Raw genomic sequence first — 19,907 nt, 5'->3', positions numbered from 1 at the left:
TTGTTGATTTAACCATTGATGGAAAATCTTTCATACACCCTAATAAAATTAATTCCTATTTAATTATTGATACTATTTAATTTACTAGTGTTTTAGATTTATTTTTACAATATAATTACTATAAAAAACTAATGTATATGAAGTAATGGGTTGAGTAATGTGCCATATGTGATCCTAATAAATATGACTGGTTAATTTTCAATTGATCTAACTGTTGGTATACTGATGTAATAGTAAATGTGAAATTATTACGTAAAGGAAATGCCTCTGATGTACACTAAGAAATATTTGGGTCATGCTGCATTCACGTTAGAGTCACACACACACACACACACACACACACACACACACACGTCTTAATCGAAGTTAATAAAGCTATTTAAAATTATTCGGAAGACAGAAGATAATCTTATTATTTTCATTATTGCATATTATATTAAATACATTTGTATCTTCCACAACAAATACAGTTGTGCCATGAGTCAGTATAGCTATCAGGAGGGATAACGGCGGTGATTACTTTTACTCGTTGGAGCCATGGTAAGAGCGGGGTTTGGGTGGGGCATAGACGGGAGCTTCGTGGGACTCCTCTGACTCCTGGGAGAAATAGCTGGGCCTGGGTCGGGCATACTCCCTAGTCTCATGAGAGTCGGGGTAATGAGCCTCACTCTCGTATTTGACATCAGCCACGTAGCCTGAGTCACCGTCCACGTAGTAAGTCACAGTCTGCAGACGACCGTCGGGAAGCTGCATGTAGTACGACCCTTGGGTGTTGTCACCGTCGCGGGTCTCCTGGTGCCCGAAGACGTCTCCTACATACTCGTCCTTCACAGCCCAGTCAAAGTTGTCCTTAGCCTCACCAGACTCAAACGACTCGGCTGAATAAGTCTTGTCGTGAAGTAAACAATGAAATTATTATTTTTGTGATGAAGTCATCCAGAAGTATCACAATAAGGTCCCAGCTATATTTTACAATATATAATATTTCAGTTATAGTGAAAGATGCGATTTAATTTAAAAAATATATAAAACTCGAAAATTTGCGATTGGACTGACTCACCCGAGGGGCAACATAAGAGTAAGTTTCACGGCTGTGTGGAGCTGTGGCCACTCCCAGCACGATCAAGAAAAGAAACAATAACATGGTAAAAAGATTGAATGTTCGTACAATTGATTGATCAAGATCTTTTCATGTTGGGTAAAGGTCACTGCAGGAGTGTGTTGATAACCTGTGTGTGCATGGTGCTGTGTTGCTGTCACGAGGAACAACTGACTGTTTGAGCCTCCGGCGCCACATATTTCATACTGTACTTGGTAGCGGGGAGGCCAAGGGCAAGTTTTTCCTCGTGCTTGACAATGACTCTGAAATATTATATGACGTGACATTTTTTATCCGGTTTAGAAGGTCGTATGATGACACATATTTTTTCCTTTGTGTTATAATGATTACACGTATTCACATTATATAAAGGTCATCACGAGAAAAGAAGAAGATATAATGTACTGAATATATATAATGAAGTTGGCGTTAGATAATGAAAACAAACTAGGTAAATTAAAATACTAGACAGGGAAGATATTTGGAAGAGAAATAAATTTATTACCAAAAAAAAACCAAGAGAAAAAAATAACAATAAAATATTAGGATATATCTCAGAAAAGAAGAGAAAATAGAGAAAGAAATGAGAGAGCTATACTGTACCGAACACCTATTTCACGAAGCAGCTGGATGAGGCAGAACCTACCTGCTGAGGAACTAGTGTGAGTGAATAGTATACAGGAGAGATAAGACTTGGTGTAAATAACCTCAACAATGGTAAAACAACAGAGGAAGATAATATCACCGTTGAAATACATAATATAGAAGAGGAAGTAACTACAGAATGGGTGGCAAGAATGTGTATGTTATGTAGGACAGACGGACAAGTACTAAGGTCATCGTAGTCTGAGCTAAGTCATCGTAGTCTAGGGGGGTTAAGTCATCATAGTCTTGGGGTTAAGTCATCGTAGTCTAGGGGTTAACTCATCGTAGTCAAGGAATTAAAGGCTATTTCAATCAAGTTTTCGTCTTACAATAACAGTTAAAAGTATCTTTCTCGATTTTTAATTATGTTACTAGATCACATAATTTTACTACATGTGTCACAATACTTCACAAAATTACTAGTAATAGAAACTGATATGCTAAAACGAAAATCAGCCAAATCTGACTACAACATCTGACGTGTGAGTTGGAACATATGGTGGTGTTTACTGGCTTCTGTGGTCTGTCTGTCTGTTTGTCTGTTCAACTTTTTTCTTTCCCTTTTTTAGTCAAACTTTTCACTGTTCCCTGACATTTCCGTAACTTCACTGACCAGGTAACCCTGACCATGTACCACAGCCGTAGGTTATTACAGGTAACACACACCTGTAAAATACTTTCCTTTTCAGACAAAGTCTATATGATTAATTTTTTTAAGGCATTACAGTTAATTATTTTGTCTCTCAATTTATCTTATTTGTTTTATCTTATATACCTGTAGACGGAGAGGATATGAAGTAGAAGGAACAGAACAGAGGCGATCACGCTGACACACTGGAGTCAACGAGGTGGCAGCGCCTGGGTAGTGTGCACTCGGAAGCCTCACAGCACACTGGCTTGAAGGAGTAGCAGAGACTGAATGCGGAATATTCTCGAGGCTCATCAGACTCGAGGTAGCCATCCTCGCCCTCATGACTACACGACTACATGGCATGAGTCAAAATTCACAGAAACAGTTGTTAACACTATTGTCAGGAGGTGACTACTGACATATCACCAGGTAACTGCTTTGTTAGTAGAGACAGAATGTGCTAGTTGTCTTAAGATGACAGGAGGAGTAAGAACATATTTGAACCTAATACGTGATCCACATTTGTATGATTACTTGACTACATCCACAATCAATGCTTTATAAACAGTTTACTAATTTTCAGTGTTTGTGTGATAATTACCAACAACAAAATCAGTATAAACATCTATATTTTCCTTTATCAATGATTAATAATGTATATCAATAACTTGAACCATAATATTGAAAAAAGTATATATACTCTGCAGCTGGCTATTTCGCTTGGGCGTTACCTGCAAATAAATATCTCTTATGTACAATAAGTTCGCATCAGCCAATATGTCCGCCTGCAATGGTCACAATGATATATGAGTGTAGGATGATTGGAATAAGAAAGAAGATATCATTGCTTTGTCTTTATTGCTATGTAAGAACATAGCTGAATAAATAATTATATCATCTTCAATAAATAATGTGGGTCTGTGAGGAACGCAGTAAACTAGACAAGTGTTTAGTTTGACTCATTGGAGTCATAGTAGCTGCGCCTGGGTGGGGCATATTCCCTAGACTCATCAGACTCGGGGTACTGAGCCTCACCCTCATAGTTGACCTCAGCTACGTAGCCTGAGTCACCATCCACGCGGTAAGTAACCCTCTGCACACGACCGTCGGGAAGGTGCACGTAGTACGACCCCTGGGTGTTGTCGTTGTCGCGGGCCTCCTGGTGGTTGAACTCGTTGCTAGAGGAGTCGTCACTGACGGCCCATTGGAAGTTGTACTTAGCCTCAGTAGACTCAAGCGACTCCGCTGAGTAAGTCTAAGAAGAAAGAAAATGAATTGGTTACTATCTTACGATTAATTAATTATACAATATCATGAGGAAAAATTATTATAATTGGGAGATTAATATTTTCACATATATCATTGGATATATAGTTAAACTATAGACTGGAATGACTCACACGAGGGGCAGCATATGAGAATGTTTCCCGGCTGCGGCTGTCTGCTGCTGCCACAGCTGCCACGGCCAAGACGATCAAGATCTGTCGCCGAGAAATATTAACATGTGTAAGAAAGAGATGTTAAGTATTTTCCTATATTGACCATCACTTTTGTATAAGACAAATTTCACAGATAAACATATGATGGCCACCTTAGTGTTCATGTTGCTTGTAGTGTTGTCAAGACGAGACTACTGATCTCTGCGGTTCCCACCGTTATATACGCAGCTGTCTGGCGGCCAGCCTGGGTCAGGGCCAAGTTTTTGTGCAATGTTGACCAATATTTCTGTAGCAATTTAGCAGTTTTGAAGGTCATATTAACACATGCCTATATATTAATTCTGCGTTCTACTTTCATTATGCAGTGGTCCGTGTGTTTATAAATGCTAGCATATCATTTCATAGTAATCGACTATCAAAAACACAGTAATAAACGTTGTAGAACTGCTTTCTATGAATATTTTTAATTAAAAATTAAATAAGTTGATGAAACGACATTTTTTCAAGTATATAGAAGACATAAGGCACACAGAAGCTTAAACCCATTATGTCCACAGGACCCCGCCTGATTCAGTATTTTTTATCGTCTCGGGGCTCTAAAATAAGGAATGCCATTAATATTGTGAGAGAGAACTTCATAAAAAAAACGATACAGTCTATTTCTATGTTTTACAATACATTGTCAACTTATCAAACAGTCACTTCACTCCTAGATGATTAGGTAAAAAACGTGACCACACACACCTGTCCCACAAGATGAAATACCATCAGTAAGTGACTATGGTTACTTCACCGTTTGTGTCATAGAATGTGGTGGTGGTGACGACATTCATGACAGACAACACCTTATCTTCGGTCGTGAGGTTCCTCAAGCAAGACGCCCTGGCATCTGGCCTTCACAACGCCCCTTTAATAAATTTTCATTAAGTCCCGTTCGGGCGCTTGAGGTTGTTAGTATAATGCGCCTTGGCTTAAAATCTTCAAACATCATTATTCTCATCTACTTTATTCACAATCTTCTATTTTAAGCCATCATTTTACATTCAGCTCATCCAACCATTTTAAATTCAATCAAAATATCAAGTTGGTGTCTTCCTATTGGTAGAATTTACTTAGGTCTTCATTTGACTAATGTTGAATAGTTTATTGTTTCACTATACTCTATGTTTTATCGGCTTTTATTTCTCTTTATTCGTTCTTCTTAATAACTGTTCCTATAATTTGACATTACATTCATTGTTCTGCTATTTTCTTCCTTCATTTTCTACATAATAAATATTTCATTCCAAAGGACTCTCATTAGTCTATAATTTGTTTATTCTTTTGCCAGTCAATCTTTATAACACCACATCACATCCTTGGCAATATGCACTGTCAAATACTTGTATTTTCTTGTAAGTTGTTTTGGATGAATGATCTAGTTTCTCAAAAGATATCCAGTTTGTTTCTTCTGTTATTTTCCAAACCAGTTAACATTAGTTGACACCAATACACGTACAGTGGATGTTACTTTATAGGTCTTACTTCTTGACCTCCGTAGAGTGGCAGTTTCTGTACTGTTTATACATTTACCTTTGTTTATTTTAAAATTAATATTATACTCTTGCTTTCATTATTAAGATTTCCATTTTTAATGTTTCACTTCTTCTTTATCATCGAAGACATATTTAATTTTCATTTACCATAAAACATTTAAATATTCCATAATTTACCATTTGCTCTGTGTTTTACCTACCAGTACATATTTATATTATAATATGGCGTAAGGTGATGCCAAACAATAAATTCACCTGTATTGGTCATTACAAAAAGGATGATCGAAATAAGAAAGAAGATATCATTGCTTTGTCTTTATTGCTATGTAAGAACATAGCTGAATAAATAATTATATCATCTTCAATAAATAATTTGGGTCTGTAAGGAACGCAGTAAACTAGACAAGTGTTTAGTTTGACTCATTGGAGTCATAGTAGCTGCGCCTGGGTGGGGCATATTCCCGAGACTCATCAGACTCGGGGTACTGAGCCTCACCCTCATAGCTGACCTCAGCGACGTAGCCTGAGTCACCATCCACGCGGTAAGTCACCCTTTGCACACGACCGTCGGGAAGGTGCACGTAGTACGACCCCTGGGTGTTGTCGTTGTCGCGGGCCTCCTGGTGGTTGAACTCGTTGCTGGAGGAGTCGTCACTGACGGCCCATTGGAAGTTGTACTTAGCCTCAGTAGACTCAAGGGACTCCGCTGAGTAAGTCTTAAAAATAGAGAAAATGAATTGGTTAATATCTTACAATAAATCAATTATTCAATAGCATGAGGAAAAATTATTTCATTTGGGAGATTAAAATTTTCAGATATAGGGTTAAACTACAGATTATTTCTGAAGAAAACTCATGACTGGAATGACTCACACGAGGGGCAGCATATGAGAAGGTTTCCCGGCTGCGGCTGTCTGCTGCTGCCAGAGCTGCCACGGCCAAAACGATCAAGATCTGTAAAAAGAGAAATATTAACATGTGTAAAAAAAAGATGTTAAGTATTTTGCTATATTGACCATCACTTTTGTGTAAGACAAATTTCACAGATAAACATATGATGGTCACCTTAGTGTTCATGTTGCTTGTAGTGTTGTCAAGACGAGACTACTGATCTTTGCGGCTTCCACCGTTATATACGCAGCTGTCTGTCGGCCAGCCTGGGTCAGGGCCAAGTTTTTGTGTCATGTTGACCAATATTTCTGTAGCAATTTAGCAGAGTTTTGAAGGTCATGTTAACACATACTTCTATACTTATTCATTGTTCTACTTTCATTATGCAGTGATCCGCGTATCTACAAATTGTAGAATATCACTTCATAGTATGGTATTGGGATTTCTATAACATACAGTAATTGGCGCTGTAGAAATGCTTTTTATGAATTTGTTTAATGAAAAGGCACCTAAATTTCTGAAACACCATTTTACTAAGTATATAGAAGGCACAAGACACACACAAGCTTAAACCCATTATGTACACAGGACCTCGCTTCTATTCAATATTTTTATCGTCTCGGGGCTCTAGATTACAGAATACCATTGATATTGCGAGGCATTCTTGACAGATAACTCCTTAATAAATATTCTATAAGTCCCACTCGGACACTTGAAGCTCTTAGTATAATGCGACTTGGCTTAAAATCCTCAAGCATCATGGACAGCTAGATTGATAGATAGAGAGATACTTCGTATCACCATCACTATTCTAATCCAGCACATTCACAGTCATCGTTTTTATACCTCTACTGGAGAATCAGCTCCTCCAAACTTTCTTGTTTTAATCAAAATATCAAGTAATTGGAATTTTCGTTGGTTTTATCGTCTGTCAGTTCTCTTCATTATTTCTTGTTATAACCTTTATTTTAATTTGAGATTACGTCCATCGTTTTACTATTTATCTTCCTTGATGGTATGACTAATAAATAAATAATTTCAAGCGATTCTGATTAGTCTATAATTTGTTTATCCTTTTGTCAGTCAAACTTTATAACACCATAATAATAATGGTCGCCCCTTATGTAAGGAGGATGACCGGCCCAAGGCGTGAATTTGATTGAGGTGTAGAAGTTGTCGCCAACACAACAGCTACACCCTGCGTTAACGAGTTGCATGACCTAGTGTCAAGGAATAGTTCTAGAAGACCGGACAACTCGCCAACTGCTCGGGCTAACTATTACCCCGGAAAACGATCCGCAAATCGATTAACATCCAGGCTCCCAATTACTGCTGGGTAGACAGCAGCAACATGCACTGTAAAATAATTTAATTTTCTTGTAAGTTGTTTTGGATATATGATCTAGTTTCTCAAAAGTTATCCAGTCTGTTTTATTAGTTATTTTTCAAAACAGTAAACATTAGTTGACAACCAATACACGTACAGTGGATGTTACTTTATAGGTCTTACTTCTTGACCTCCGTAGAGTGGCAGTTTCTGTACTGTTTATACATTTACCTTTGTTTATTTTATAATTAATATTATACTCTTGCTTTCAACATTCAACTTTTCATTATCTAAAGTTTCACATCTTCTTTATCCAAAAACATGAGCATAAAACATTTGAATATTCCATAATTTGCCATTTTCTCTGTGTTTTACCTACCAGTAACTATTTATATTATATTATGGTTTAGGTGATGCCAAACAATAAATTCACCTGTATTGGTCATTACAAAAGGATGATCGAAATAAGAAAGAAGATATCATTGCTTTGTCTTTATTGCTATGTAAAAACATAGCTGAATAAATAATTATATCATCTTCAATAAATAATGTGGGTCTGTGAGGAACGCAGTAAACTAGACAAGTGTTTACTTTGACTCATTGGAGTCATAGTAGCTTGGCCTGGGTGGGGCATATTCCCTAGACTCATCAGAGTCGGGGAACTGAGCCACACCCTCGTAACTGACTTCGGCTACGTAGCCTGAGTCACCATCCACGCGGTAAGTAACCTTCTGAACACGACCGTCGGGAAGGTTCACGTAGTACGACCCCTGGGTGTTGTCGTTGTCGCGGGCCTCCTGGTGGTTGAACTCGTTGCTGGAGGAGTCATCACTGATGGCCCATTGGAAGTTGTACTTAGCCTCAGTAGACTCAAGGGACTCCGCTGAGTAAGTCTTAAAAATAGAGAAAATGAATTGGTTAATATCTTACAATAAATCAATTATTCAATAGCATGAGGAAAAATTATTTCAATTGGGAGATTAAAATTTTCAGATATAGGGTTAAACTACAGATTATTTCTGAAGAAAACTCATGACTGGAATGACTCACACGAGGGGCAGCATATGAGAAGGTTTCCCGGCTGCGGCTGTCTGCTGCTGCCAGAGCGGCCATGGCCAAAACGATCAAGATCTGTAAAAAGAGAAATATTAACATGTGTAAAAAAAAGATGTTAAGTATTTTGCTATATTGACCATCACTTTTGTGTAAGACAAATTTCACAGATAAACATATGATGGTCACCTTAGTGTTCATGTTGCTTGTAGTGTTGTCAAGACGAGACTACTGATCTTTGCGGCTTCCACCGTTATATACGCAGCTGTCTGTCGGCCAGCCTGGGTCAGGGCCAAGTTTTTGTGTCATGTTGACCAATATTTCTGTAGCAATTTAGCAGAGTTTTGAAGGTCATGTTAACACATACTTCTATACTTATTCATTGTTCTACTTTCATTATGCAGTGATCCGCGTATCTACAAATTGTAGAATATCACTTCATAGTATGGTATTGGGATTTCTATAACATACAGTAATTGGCGCTGTAGAAATGCTTTTTATGAATTTGTTTAATGAAAAGGCACCTAAATTTCTGAAACACCATTTTACTAAGTATATAGAAGGCACAAGACACACACAAGCTTAAACCCATTATGTACACAGGACCTCGCTTCTATTCAATATTTTTATCGTCTCGGGGCTCTAGATTACAGAATACCATTGATATTGCGAGGCATTCTTGACAGATAACTCCTTAATAAATATTCTATAAGTCCCACTCGGACACTTGAAGCTCTTAGTATAATGCGACTTGGCTTAAAATCCTCAAGCATCATGGACAGCTAGATTGATAGATAGAGAGATACTTCGTATCACCATCACTATTCTAATCCAGCACATTCACAGTCATCGTTTTTATACCTCTACTGGAGATTCAGCTCCTCCAAACTTTCTTGTTTTAATCAAAATATCAAGTAATTGGAATTTTCGTTGGTTTTATCGTCTGTCAGTTCTCTTCATTATTTCTTGTTATAACCTTTATTTTAATTTGAGATTACGTCCATCGTTTTACTATTTATCTTCCTTGATGGTATGACTAATAAATAAATAATTTCAAGCGATTCTGATTAGTCTATAATTTGTTTATCCTTTTGTCAGTCAAACTTTATAACACCATAATAATAATGGTCGCCCCTTATGTAAGGAGGATGACCGGCCCAAGGCGTGAATTTGATTGAGGTGTAGAAGTTGTCGCCAACACAACAGCTACACCCTGCGCAAACGAGTTGCATGACCTAGTGTCAAGGAATAGTTCTAGAAGACCGGACAACTCGCCAACTGCTCTGGCTAACTATTACCCCGGAAAACGATCCGCAAATCGATTAACATCCAGGCTCCCAATTACTGCTGGGTAGACAGCAGCAACATGCACTGTAAAATAATTTAATTTTCTTGTAAGTTGTTTTGGATATATGATCTAGTTTCTCAAAAGTTATCCAGTCTGTTTTATTAGTTATTTTTCAAAACAGTAAACATTAGTTGACAACCAATACACGTACAGTGGATGTTACTTTATAGGTCTTACTTCTTGACCTCCGTAGAGTGGCAGTTTCTGTACTGTTTATACATTTACCTTTGTTTATTTTATAATTAATATTATACTCTTGCTTTCAACATTCAACTTTTCATTATCTAAAGTTTCACATCTTCTTTATCCAAAAACATGAGCATAAAACATTTGAATATTCCATAATTTGCCATTTTCTCTGTGTTTTACCTACCAGTAACTATTTATATTATATTATGGTTTAGGTGATGCCAAACAATAAATTCACCTGTATTGGTCATTACAAAAGGATGATCGAAATAAGAAAGAAGCTATCATTGCTTTGTCTTTATTGCTATGTAAAAACATAGCTGAATAAATATCTATATCATCTTCAATAAATAATGTGGGTCTGTGAGGAACGCAGTAAACTAGACAAGTGTTTACTTTGACTCATTGGAGTCATAGTAGCTTGGCCTGGGTGGTGCATATTCCCTAGACTCATCAGAGTCGGGGAACTGAGCCACACCCTCGTAACTGACTTCGGCTACGTAGCCTGAGTCACCATCCACGCGGTAAGTAACCTTCTGAACACGACCGTCGGGAAGGTTCACGTAGTACGACCCCTGGGTGTTGTCGTTGTCGCGGGCCTCCTGGTGGTTGAACTCGTTGCTGGAGGAGTCATCACTGATGGCCCATTGGAAGTTGTACTTAGCCTCAGTAGACTCAAATGACTCATCTGAGTAAGTCTGAGGACATGGAAATGAATTGGTTAATATTAGCTGATCAATTAGTTCAATTAATAACAATATAAAATTCAAAAGACTTTAGGTTGGAAAATTTTTCAATATTCATGGGTAGAAGAGTTACTCACACGAGGGGCAGCATAAGAGAAGGTTTCTCGGCTGCGGCTGTCTGCTGCTGCCAGAGCTGCCACGGCCAAGACGATCAAGATCTGTAACCGAGAAATATTAACATGTAGTAAATTGATGCTTATATATGGTTTTATACACAGTTCCTATCATGTATAATAAATATCATTCAGATAGTTAGTGTTATAATCACCTTAGTGTTCATGTTGCTTGTTGTATTGTCACGAGGAACTGACTGTCTCTCTCTCTGTAGTACTCACCATTATATACTTGGTGGTGCGGCGGCCCACCGCAGTGGGGGACAAGTTTTTGTCATATTTACCAACGTTTCTCTAACATTCTAATACATGAAGACTCTTGTATCGTTTTCAAGGACGTGTTAAGACATACTTCTATGTGTATGCATGGCTGTACACCTGTTGTGAAAATGTCCTTACGTCTCAATATTTTTTTTATTTACTTTGTACTATTTATTTGTGTGGTAAATTACTACAAATACGTAATCCATATGATAATTTTGTTTAATTGTTTCTAACTGATATAAAGTCATTTCTATTTTATCACGAATTGCTTAAATGATACAAACCTATCAACATTTTACATAGATGAAAGGTAAATTAGAGCAAAATGTAAGTGACATAGTAAGGGTAATCTCATTATACAATTTAAACATTATCTCTAAATTCCCTCCTGCATCTGAAAAAGATAACATCAATGTATGTATGTATGTATGTATGTATGTATGTATGTATGTGTGTATGAATATGACACCATGAACTGAAGTGAACGGCCACTAACCCTCAAAATGGGCAGGTGACAGGTAGTAATAAGGACGTGCTGTACCTGTCCTGCCGCTGAATCAGGTCTTACACTCTTAACTCTTGACTGAAGCAAGACGAGTACTTCATAAGATAGTGTAATAAGTCTATTTGTTTACATTATGTATTACACCTCATCATTATAAATTTTAAAAGATAAGGAATTAAAATTTAACTGATTTACGTCTCTTTTGTCCTGAACTGTATATGATGCAATTATTCACTTACAATACTTAGATAGTCAAAACCGACCCCAAGATCAATCGTAAGTCTAAACTTTTTTTTATCACCTGAAGAACAGCCCCTATGTTCCGTTGTTCCTCAAGGTTCCGTCGTTCCTCAGCTTAAACGGCTTGAAGTTTTACCACACCGAAACTCTCTAGGAGGGGAGCTAATCTTTGGGTGATCCTACTAACACTTTATGATATGCCTTTTCTAAAAAATCCATAATTACAGTAACAATTTCTTTCTCACGTCAATAGATTTTTTTTTAATGTACAAACTTGATCAACATATCATTCATCTTTTCTGAACTTTCATTTCTCTCCTTTTGCTACAATTACTATTATCACAATTTTTTCTGGTATAATTATCATATCAATTCTTACCACTTTTCTGGTAAACATCTGGTACTCTTTTCTTTGTCAGTCATGGTCAGCGTATTCTTATCGTTGTTCTGTCACTGTTCTGTCATCCATCGTCAACATTTCAACAATGATTCCATCCACACTTGGTATAACATCACTTGTATAAAATGATGTTTCCACCTCTCTCTTCATCCTTCTTTGGCCAACTGAGCGCCTCCAAACTTTCAATGTTCAGGGTTATATTTGGTAGTCTTTTTCTCTCCTCCTATATGTCTAGTGTCACGACCCAGGATCACTTTAGGTCATTTTTCTTGCACTGACTGATTCTTACTCCTTGCTGAAATATTTCTCACTCTCGTTTAAGATCCCACTCATTAGTTACCATTCTGGCCTTGTGAGCTATGACAAACACATTCCTTCTATTTTGTGAATAGGTTTACGTTTGTGTAGTTTGGATAGTTAATCCATTTGTTTTTATCCATAAGTTGACACTGGTAGTATGCACGTGTCAAATATTTTTCAATCTTGACAAAAGTATTTATTGTTTTTATCCATTACATTGCATATGGATCACTTGTTAGCTTCATAATTGATTTTTATTTATGTATATTAAACATCTTATGATGAAAAAACAGTCATATGAAGTTTATGTTTCTCATTTGCTTTTGATTAATACTCATTCAATTTTCAGGTATTAGTTTTAGAAAAGTCAGTCTTACTGCAAACGGACAACTACCTTATTCATGCATTTTTGTAGAAGGCGTTGTTATATGTGAGTTCACAATAATTGATGCTGGTTACTATAAATCTGGATAAAGGATAATATTGTAATATCAGAGATATATTTGCCTTCACTTTATTTTCATGGAGTAGAATAAATATTGATAGTGTGTTCAATAAATAAGTGTAACGTGAGGATGAACCAAACTTGCCAGAAAGGGTAACAGAGATGTTTAGTTTGATTCATTGGAGTCATAGTAGCTTGGCCTGGGTGGGGCATATTCCCTAGACTCATCAGAGTCGGGGAACTGAGCCTCACCTTCGTAGCTGACCTCGGCTACGTAGCCTGAGTCACCATCCACGCGGTAAGTAACCTTCTGAACACGACCGTCGGGAAGGTTCACGTAGTACGACCCCTGGGTGTTGTCGTTGTCGCGGGCCTCCTGGTGGTTGAACTCGTTGCTGGAGGAGTCATCACTGATGGCCCATTGGTAGTTGTACTTAGCCTCAGTAGACTCAAGGGACTCCGCTGAGTAAGTCTGAGGATATAGAAAATTATGAAATTAATATTTGCTGACAGGTTCAATCATCTATAATAAGAAATCTTGATAAATTTGAAGCTCATTATTTGGCCATATTTCCATTATTATATTAGTAGAGAACTCCTGACTGGAGTGACTCACACGAGGGGCAGCATAAGAGAAGGTTTCCCGGCTGTGGCTGTCTGCTGCTGACAGAGCTGCCACGGCCAAGACGATCAAGATCTGTAACAGAGAAATATTAATATGCGTAAACAAACTATTACTAATAATTTCATGTTCACCATTGTTTTCATTTCAAACAATTCTTAGAGAGGGAATATCAGGATCACCTTAGTGTTCATGTTGCTTGTTGTGTTGTCACGAGGAACTGACTGTCGACCTCTGGCGCTCGCCATTATATACTGGGTGGTGCGGCGATCCACCTCAATCAGGGACAAGTTTTTTGTTTTATTATACAGTACAACAACGTTTCTCTAACATTCTAATTCTTGAGGACTTTCGTAGGCTTACAAGGTCATGCATGGTAAGGCAAACTGAAGTTGTTTATATATATGTAAATATTATTGCATTAACACTAATGTTTATTCCTTGTGATTAATTGTGCCTCGTGAATTATTTCAAACCTATTTGTAATTGTGTAAATAAAACATAAACAGCAGGTGATGGACCACATACAGTGCAAGTTTCCACCCTGGCTGACACTTTCTCAGAGTACAGCTGGGGCAAACAGGGGGTAAGCTCAAGCGAAAGCCAGACGGAAACAAACTACAGAAGTCAGAGCCGTGAATAATACTTCGTTCCTTACAGGGTCCAAGAGTCTGGGAGGCTGAGGCACCGATGCGTTCCAGAGGGATTGTTTGCTGCGTGCTCGGTTCTTGTCTTTTACCTAAGGAGCTTGATGCAGTCTTCCACTAGTGGTGCCACGAAAAAAAAAAGCGTTCGCGCAATAAATATAAGAAAGCAATTTGTCTGGAACAAAACGTCCCCACACTCGAACATGAAAACTCTAAACTTTACACATAATGACACCTGTCTCATGTTGTCTCTCTTTAATGTGGATAAAGTTGTCCTCAACACCTTGTATTACTTGCCCCTTCTTTTGGAACCTTGAGGAATAATGCTTTAACATCAAACCTTTCACGTTCGAAGGTGAAGAATACAGACAACACAGAGGTCTCGCCACGGGGTCTCTGCTCATCCCTGTTGTGGTTTGCTTCTAAATGGAAAACCTTGAGCGTGACAGGTTAAGCAGGATTATTGAAAGAGATGCGTTAACGACGTGCTGTAGTGGTTCCTGAGAATACAATTTGGAGAGAGATAAAGTAGATATGATATTTAAACACCATCCTATATAAATAAATTAGTGGATGAAGCCATTTGCATCCACACACGTCTGTCTTGAGTCTTCTTTACCCACTAGGGCCTCCGGACATTATAAGTTCGGCATTACGTCCCATAGGTTTTATTCTAAGTACTGTACCTTCATATCTCGTAGGAAGTAGAAAAGAATGTCCTGAGGAAAGAATTGATATAATTTTCTTACTACTGTATAATGTCGACAGAATTGGAACACACTCACAAGGTCTTTATGAATAAGTATTCTTCATTTATCTTCTAATGCCTGAAATATTGTTGACGTTTATATTTTCACCTTTTTATAGGAACTAATGTATTATTAAAATATATTGTGAAGTTTATTTTTTTATTTCAAAGAAATATTTTCTATATCGTTCATAACGTATTGATATTAAGCAGTAGTGTAATAAAACATTATCACCTGAACTTAATATTTTTTTTCTGTTGTTATATTTATATAACAATAAGTTGAGTTTTAACCTTTTATGTAGTATTAGATATGGATGCGACCTTCATCTGACGCACCATAAGGACAAAAGAAAACATGTGATGTGATCCCATCAATTAGCATTGGTAAACATGAAAGCTACAAGAGGATTACGAGATAATAACAGAAAATATCAGTGCTTTGTCTTTATTGCTGTGTATAAATATAGCCCAATAAATATTTACATTATATTCAATAAATAAATAAAGGTCTGTGAGGCTCGCAGTAGAGTTGCCAGGAAGGATATCAGGGAGATGTTTACTTAGACTCATTGGAGTCGAAGTAGCTGCGCCTGGGTGGGGCATATTCCCTAGACTCATCAGACTCGGGGAACTGAGCCTCACCCTCGTAGTTGACCTCAGCTACGTAGCCTGAATCTCCATCCACGCGGTAAGTCACCCTCTGTACACGACCGTCGGGAAGGTGCACGTAATACGACCCCTCGGCATTGTCATTCTCACGGGCCTCCTGGTGGTTGAACTCGTTACGGGATGGGTCGTCACTGACGGCCCATTGGTAGTTGTACTTAGCCTCAGTAGACTCAAATGACTCATCTGAGTAAGCCTGAAGAGATGGAAAATAATAAAATTAGTGTCGGGTATATAAATATTTAATTCAATAATAAGAATGCAGGGATGCTCTGGAAGCTTCATCTGGTTCATGTATCAAGATTATATGAATAAAAAAATCCTATAGGAAACACTCACACGTGGGGCTTGGTAAGAGAAGGTTTCACGGCTGCGGCTGTCTGCTGCTGCCAGGGCTGCCACGCCCAACAAGATCAGGATCTGTATTGTGAGAAATATGTAACAATCATGAGTTTCAATTTAATTTTATTCGAAATTGTTATCTACAGTAGAAAGATAAATCACAGAGAGAGTGGCATTGCCATAGTCACCTTAGTGTTCATGTTGCTTGTAGTGTTGTCACGAGGGAACTGACTGCCCATCTGTCTGGAACTCACAGTTATATACTTGGCGGTGTGGCGGCCCACCTCAATAAGGGACAAGTTTTTCTGTTGTATTTAACACCATTTCTCTCGCATTCTAATTCTAGAGTAGATTTGTGTATGCTTCAAGGTCGTATTAAGACTTTGTTCTACGTTATGATCTAAGTGCATCAGGTCAATCTAGATAATTTATTGATTATGTAAGTATAGGGACTCGGTATTCTCGCCCAATGGACAGGAAGTCAAGGGAGCTTTATTGTACTTTCTTGAGGTGTTTTTATTCAACTGGAAACACCAATTGTTTTAAAATATACAGGAATTAATGATAAAATTTATAGTGATAAACGTAGAACGTGAAAGATTTTGCATATATACTGTACATCCTAAAAGGAACCCTGTTAACGTGGCATCTGCACCCATAAAGCCTCTTAGATCACAGTGCCATCATTCCTCTCTTCCAGCATATTAGCAAACGAACTGGTTAGGGGGTTCGTTCCAGAACACCTGAGAGCGTTGGTAGGGGTGAACGACTTTAGTTTCAGGGACGTAGATATTTATGCGGGACCATCACATCAGAAGCAACTCGACCATCAAACCTAAAGACCAGCAAATAAACCCACTGGTACAAGTTCTCTAGGTAGGTGATGACCTCAGGTATACTCGAGAAGCATCAGAAGACCTGGAGAGGACTCGTGTGTGGGCAATGAGTGTCCCTTATACTGGATTCTTCCTCCTTCCTACCAACTCTTCTTCGATCATCACTTGCTCCATGCTGGGATAGTACTTAGTCGAGTAGCCCCAATCTACGTTGTTTACAAGTGTATCTGTGGCAATGAGTAGCATGACCAACCTGGCAACCACGCATTCTCCACTGGGGGCTTTGGCCTGCAAGAGAATGAAATTATTGACATTACCAAACAGTGTTACTAGTTCACAGGGACCCAATTGTCTATAGATCAGACAAAAATTGCTTGATATTGTTTACTTGTTTTTCATTCTGTGATTCTAATTAACCTAAATACGTCTACTCCATGACTCCTTAGGCCTTTGAATGGTTGACATCTATTTATAAAGATTTGAGAATTTCTTGAACATCTTTCTTATTTCCTTTATATACTGGGTGGTGCGGCGATCCACCTCAATCAGGGACAAGTTTTTCCTTTGCTCTACCAATGTTTCGGTAATACCCAATTACCTAATGAATATTATAGATATTTGAAGTTCATTTTACGAAACATTCATATATTTTACACGTGTACAGTTTTATATGTAATGTGAAATTGTCAGTATATTTAAAAAAAAAAAAAAAAAATATCGAATGTGTCACTATGGTAACATTTTTGAAGTTTGAAAAGTGACAGTACTTAAACATATATCTATATGCTTCCTATGTAATTCAGAAGGCACAGGCTAAGAGTAAGTTACAGGACTGTATATACACGCGTCAGACACCCATATGAACGCCTACTCACCTCTGATTGCTCCGCCCGACTCCCTGCTGGCCTATGGTATGACAGGTACGTGGTGTCAGTACTGGGCTCACTCCTTACTGTCATAATCTTTGCGCCATTTTGAACATCTTGATCATATCCTCACATTGTCTGCGGTACATCATCGCTTGAACCATTGCCTTCCTCACGTGGTATTCATAGCTCAAGCTCCTCAGCCCGGTTACCTGTTTTGTTGCTTGTCACGTATAACGCTCGAACGCTTGGGTGACATTCATCCTGTGGGAATTGCATGCTGCATAGGTGGACCAGGCACTAGCGTGGCTAGGGGGCGGCACTTTTGGGTCTGCTCATCACCCATATCTGCAGCTACTGGAGACGTTAATCCTTCCCTTTGTATCGGCGGCAAGTTAATCCTTGTCGTGTCTGACCTAACACCTGACCCACATCATCACGGCCACGTCATGAGCTACGTACACCCTTGCTATGCGCCCCCCCCCCCACACACACAACCTGTAACCTGTTGAGGATTAAGGAAACAACTTCAAACAAGTACGCCAGTGAGCTCATGTGGTGTGGGTCAGGTGTTAGGTCAGACACGACGAGGATTAACTTGCCGCCGATACAAAGGGAAGAATTAACGTCTCCAGTAGCTGCAAAACCATGCAGTCTCGGGTCATATCAGTTCATGTACAGCCGACCAATCCACCAGTTACAAGCAATTCACTTCAGTTCTGCACAAGTCTCCATCGTGACAAGACGAGTGAGTCACTGTGCAATATGTATTTTTTGTGGGGGCACGGGGGGGCGGCAAACTCAAGGGCCCAAGTGCACACACTCTAACTACGCCACTGGGACCAGGTATTTGTGCAGTCAGCTAATGTGTGTTTTTTATCTATATAAGTAAAAAAAATGCTCTCTAAACTCGTCAATTGATTCATCTTGTTACACGATCTTCAGGAGAACATTCCCTCTCTATCGTCAAGCACAAGTCCGTTTTAACACACATTTCTCACTTCCTTCTACGGCTTCTGTCCTCTGTCCTATAAGTATCCATCACCTTATATTATTATCGGTAAAAACGGAGTAACTATTCATGTTGTCATATCTAGAAGTGGTTTAAAAATCTTCTTGAACCTGAATTTAGTTTTTATGAGATCGAACAGTAAATATCAAGTAGTGAAGACACACAATCAGTATATATTGAATAGGAATGAACCAAAGTAACCACCTTGCGGGAAGCCACTTAACGCAACAGCCCAGTCTAATCTGAATCCCATTTACATAAATTTTTTACCAACATGTAAGATGATCGACGTAATAAAGACCATTAATATACTTCTTTCCTTAACATGGCATATTTAATATATAATCAGAACGGGGAATATACCACCCTGGATCTATATAACCTTAATATACCTTTTCTTCTGAATTATTGGCCTCATATAGTGTTAAAAATTCCACCCTATAAGTTCTGTCATTATCCAAATATGTCTCTGTGGACGACTAGGGAAGACTTCAGTTGATATAAGAAGTTCTTCCTCAATATCACAGCATAGTTTTTTAATGGCATCTCAAAAAACCTGTTGGTTTTAGTTGGTATTTACTAAGCATCAAGGTTAGTGGGTCAGACGTGGTTTAATAGGTCTTGGGGCTGTTGGGCTGATGTTTTATACCTTGATTCAATCCTGGTTGGTGAAGGATGTCTTCTTCGTGATGATTGGGGGAGTCTCGCTATTTATCATCATAGTGGAGTTCTTTCGTGGGTGTGGTGAGTGTGGTGTGGGTATGGTGAGAAGTGGTGTAGGTGTGGTGAGGTATTGTGTGGGTGTAGCATGGGTGTGGTGAGGTATGGTGTGGGTGTGGTGAGAGGTGGTGTGGGCGTAGTGAAGTATTGTATGGGTGTGGTGAGGTGTGGGTGTGGTGAACTGTGGTGTGGGTGTGGTGATCTTCTTATGAACTTTACAAATCACTTACACTCTTTCTCAACACACCATAACTTGTGAAATGTGCACCTCACTG

At 38.4% G+C, this 19,907-nt stretch overlaps 6 protein-coding genes across 6 annotated transcripts; all 6 read right to left on the bottom strand.

Annotated features, from left to right (window-relative positions):
* Positions 1-522: 522 nt before the first annotated feature.
* Positions 523-1,144, bottom strand: LOC121869511 (cuticle protein 21-like). The gene is made up of 2 exons (XM_042370865.1): positions 1,061-1,144; positions 523-888 (listed from the first exon to the last, which is right to left on the bottom strand). The coding sequence occupies exons 1-2, from the start codon at positions 1,142-1,144 to the stop codon at positions 523-525; spliced, it is 450 nt and encodes a 149-aa protein (XP_042226799.1).
* A 2,072-nt stretch (positions 1,145-3,216) lies between these two features.
* On the bottom strand, positions 3,217-4,012 carry LOC121869728 (cuticle protein 21-like). Its single transcript, XM_042371291.1, has 3 exons — positions 3,967-4,012; positions 3,776-3,856; positions 3,217-3,630 (listed from the first exon to the last, which is right to left on the bottom strand). The coding sequence occupies exons 1-3, from the start codon at positions 3,976-3,978 to the stop codon at positions 3,325-3,327; spliced, it is 399 nt and encodes a 132-aa protein (XP_042227225.1). The 5' UTR covers positions 3,979-4,012; the 3' UTR covers positions 3,217-3,324.
* Positions 4,013-5,651: 1,639 nt separating this feature from the next.
* Positions 5,652-6,468, bottom strand: LOC121869727 (cuticle protein 21-like). Its single transcript, XM_042371290.1, has 3 exons — positions 6,415-6,468; positions 6,223-6,303; positions 5,652-6,065 (listed from the first exon to the last, which is right to left on the bottom strand). Exons 1-3 carry the CDS (start codon positions 6,424-6,426, stop codon positions 5,760-5,762), a joined length of 399 nt encoding a protein of 132 aa, XP_042227224.1. The 5' UTR covers positions 6,427-6,468; the 3' UTR covers positions 5,652-5,759.
* Positions 6,469-8,046: 1,578 nt separating this feature from the next.
* Positions 8,047-11,196, bottom strand: LOC121869709 (cuticle protein 21-like). The gene is made up of 3 exons (XM_042371263.1): positions 11,172-11,196; positions 8,618-8,698; positions 8,047-8,460 (listed from the first exon to the last, which is right to left on the bottom strand). Exons 1-3 carry the CDS (start codon positions 11,181-11,183, stop codon positions 8,155-8,157), a joined length of 399 nt encoding a protein of 132 aa, XP_042227197.1. The 5' UTR covers positions 11,184-11,196; the 3' UTR covers positions 8,047-8,154.
* Positions 11,197-13,223: 2,027 nt separating this feature from the next.
* LOC121869510 (cuticle protein 21-like) lies at positions 13,224-14,040 on the bottom strand. The gene is made up of 3 exons (XM_042370864.1): positions 13,975-14,040; positions 13,787-13,867; positions 13,224-13,642 (listed from the first exon to the last, which is right to left on the bottom strand). The coding sequence occupies exons 1-3, from the start codon at positions 14,038-14,040 to the stop codon at positions 13,337-13,339; spliced, it is 453 nt and encodes a 150-aa protein (XP_042226798.1). The 3' UTR covers positions 13,224-13,336.
* Positions 14,041-15,621: 1,581 nt separating this feature from the next.
* LOC121869509 lies at positions 15,622-17,993 on the bottom strand. Its single transcript, XM_042370863.1, has 5 exons — positions 17,910-17,993; positions 17,179-17,322; positions 16,387-16,503; positions 16,196-16,276; positions 15,622-16,052 (listed from the first exon to the last, which is right to left on the bottom strand). The coding sequence occupies exons 1-5, from the start codon at positions 17,991-17,993 to the stop codon at positions 15,747-15,749; spliced, it is 732 nt and encodes a 243-aa protein (XP_042226797.1). The 3' UTR covers positions 15,622-15,746.
* Positions 17,994-19,907: the final 1,914 nt, after the last annotated feature.

Source organism: Homarus americanus, unplaced genomic scaffold, assembly GCF_018991925.1.
Source record: "Homarus americanus isolate GMGI-L3 unplaced genomic scaffold, GMGI_Hamer_2.0 scaffold23578, whole genome shotgun sequence".
Classification (NCBI taxonomy): domain Eukaryota; kingdom Metazoa; phylum Arthropoda; class Malacostraca; order Decapoda; family Nephropidae; genus Homarus; species Homarus americanus.
This window is presented reverse-complemented; position numbering and strand designations above follow the sequence as displayed.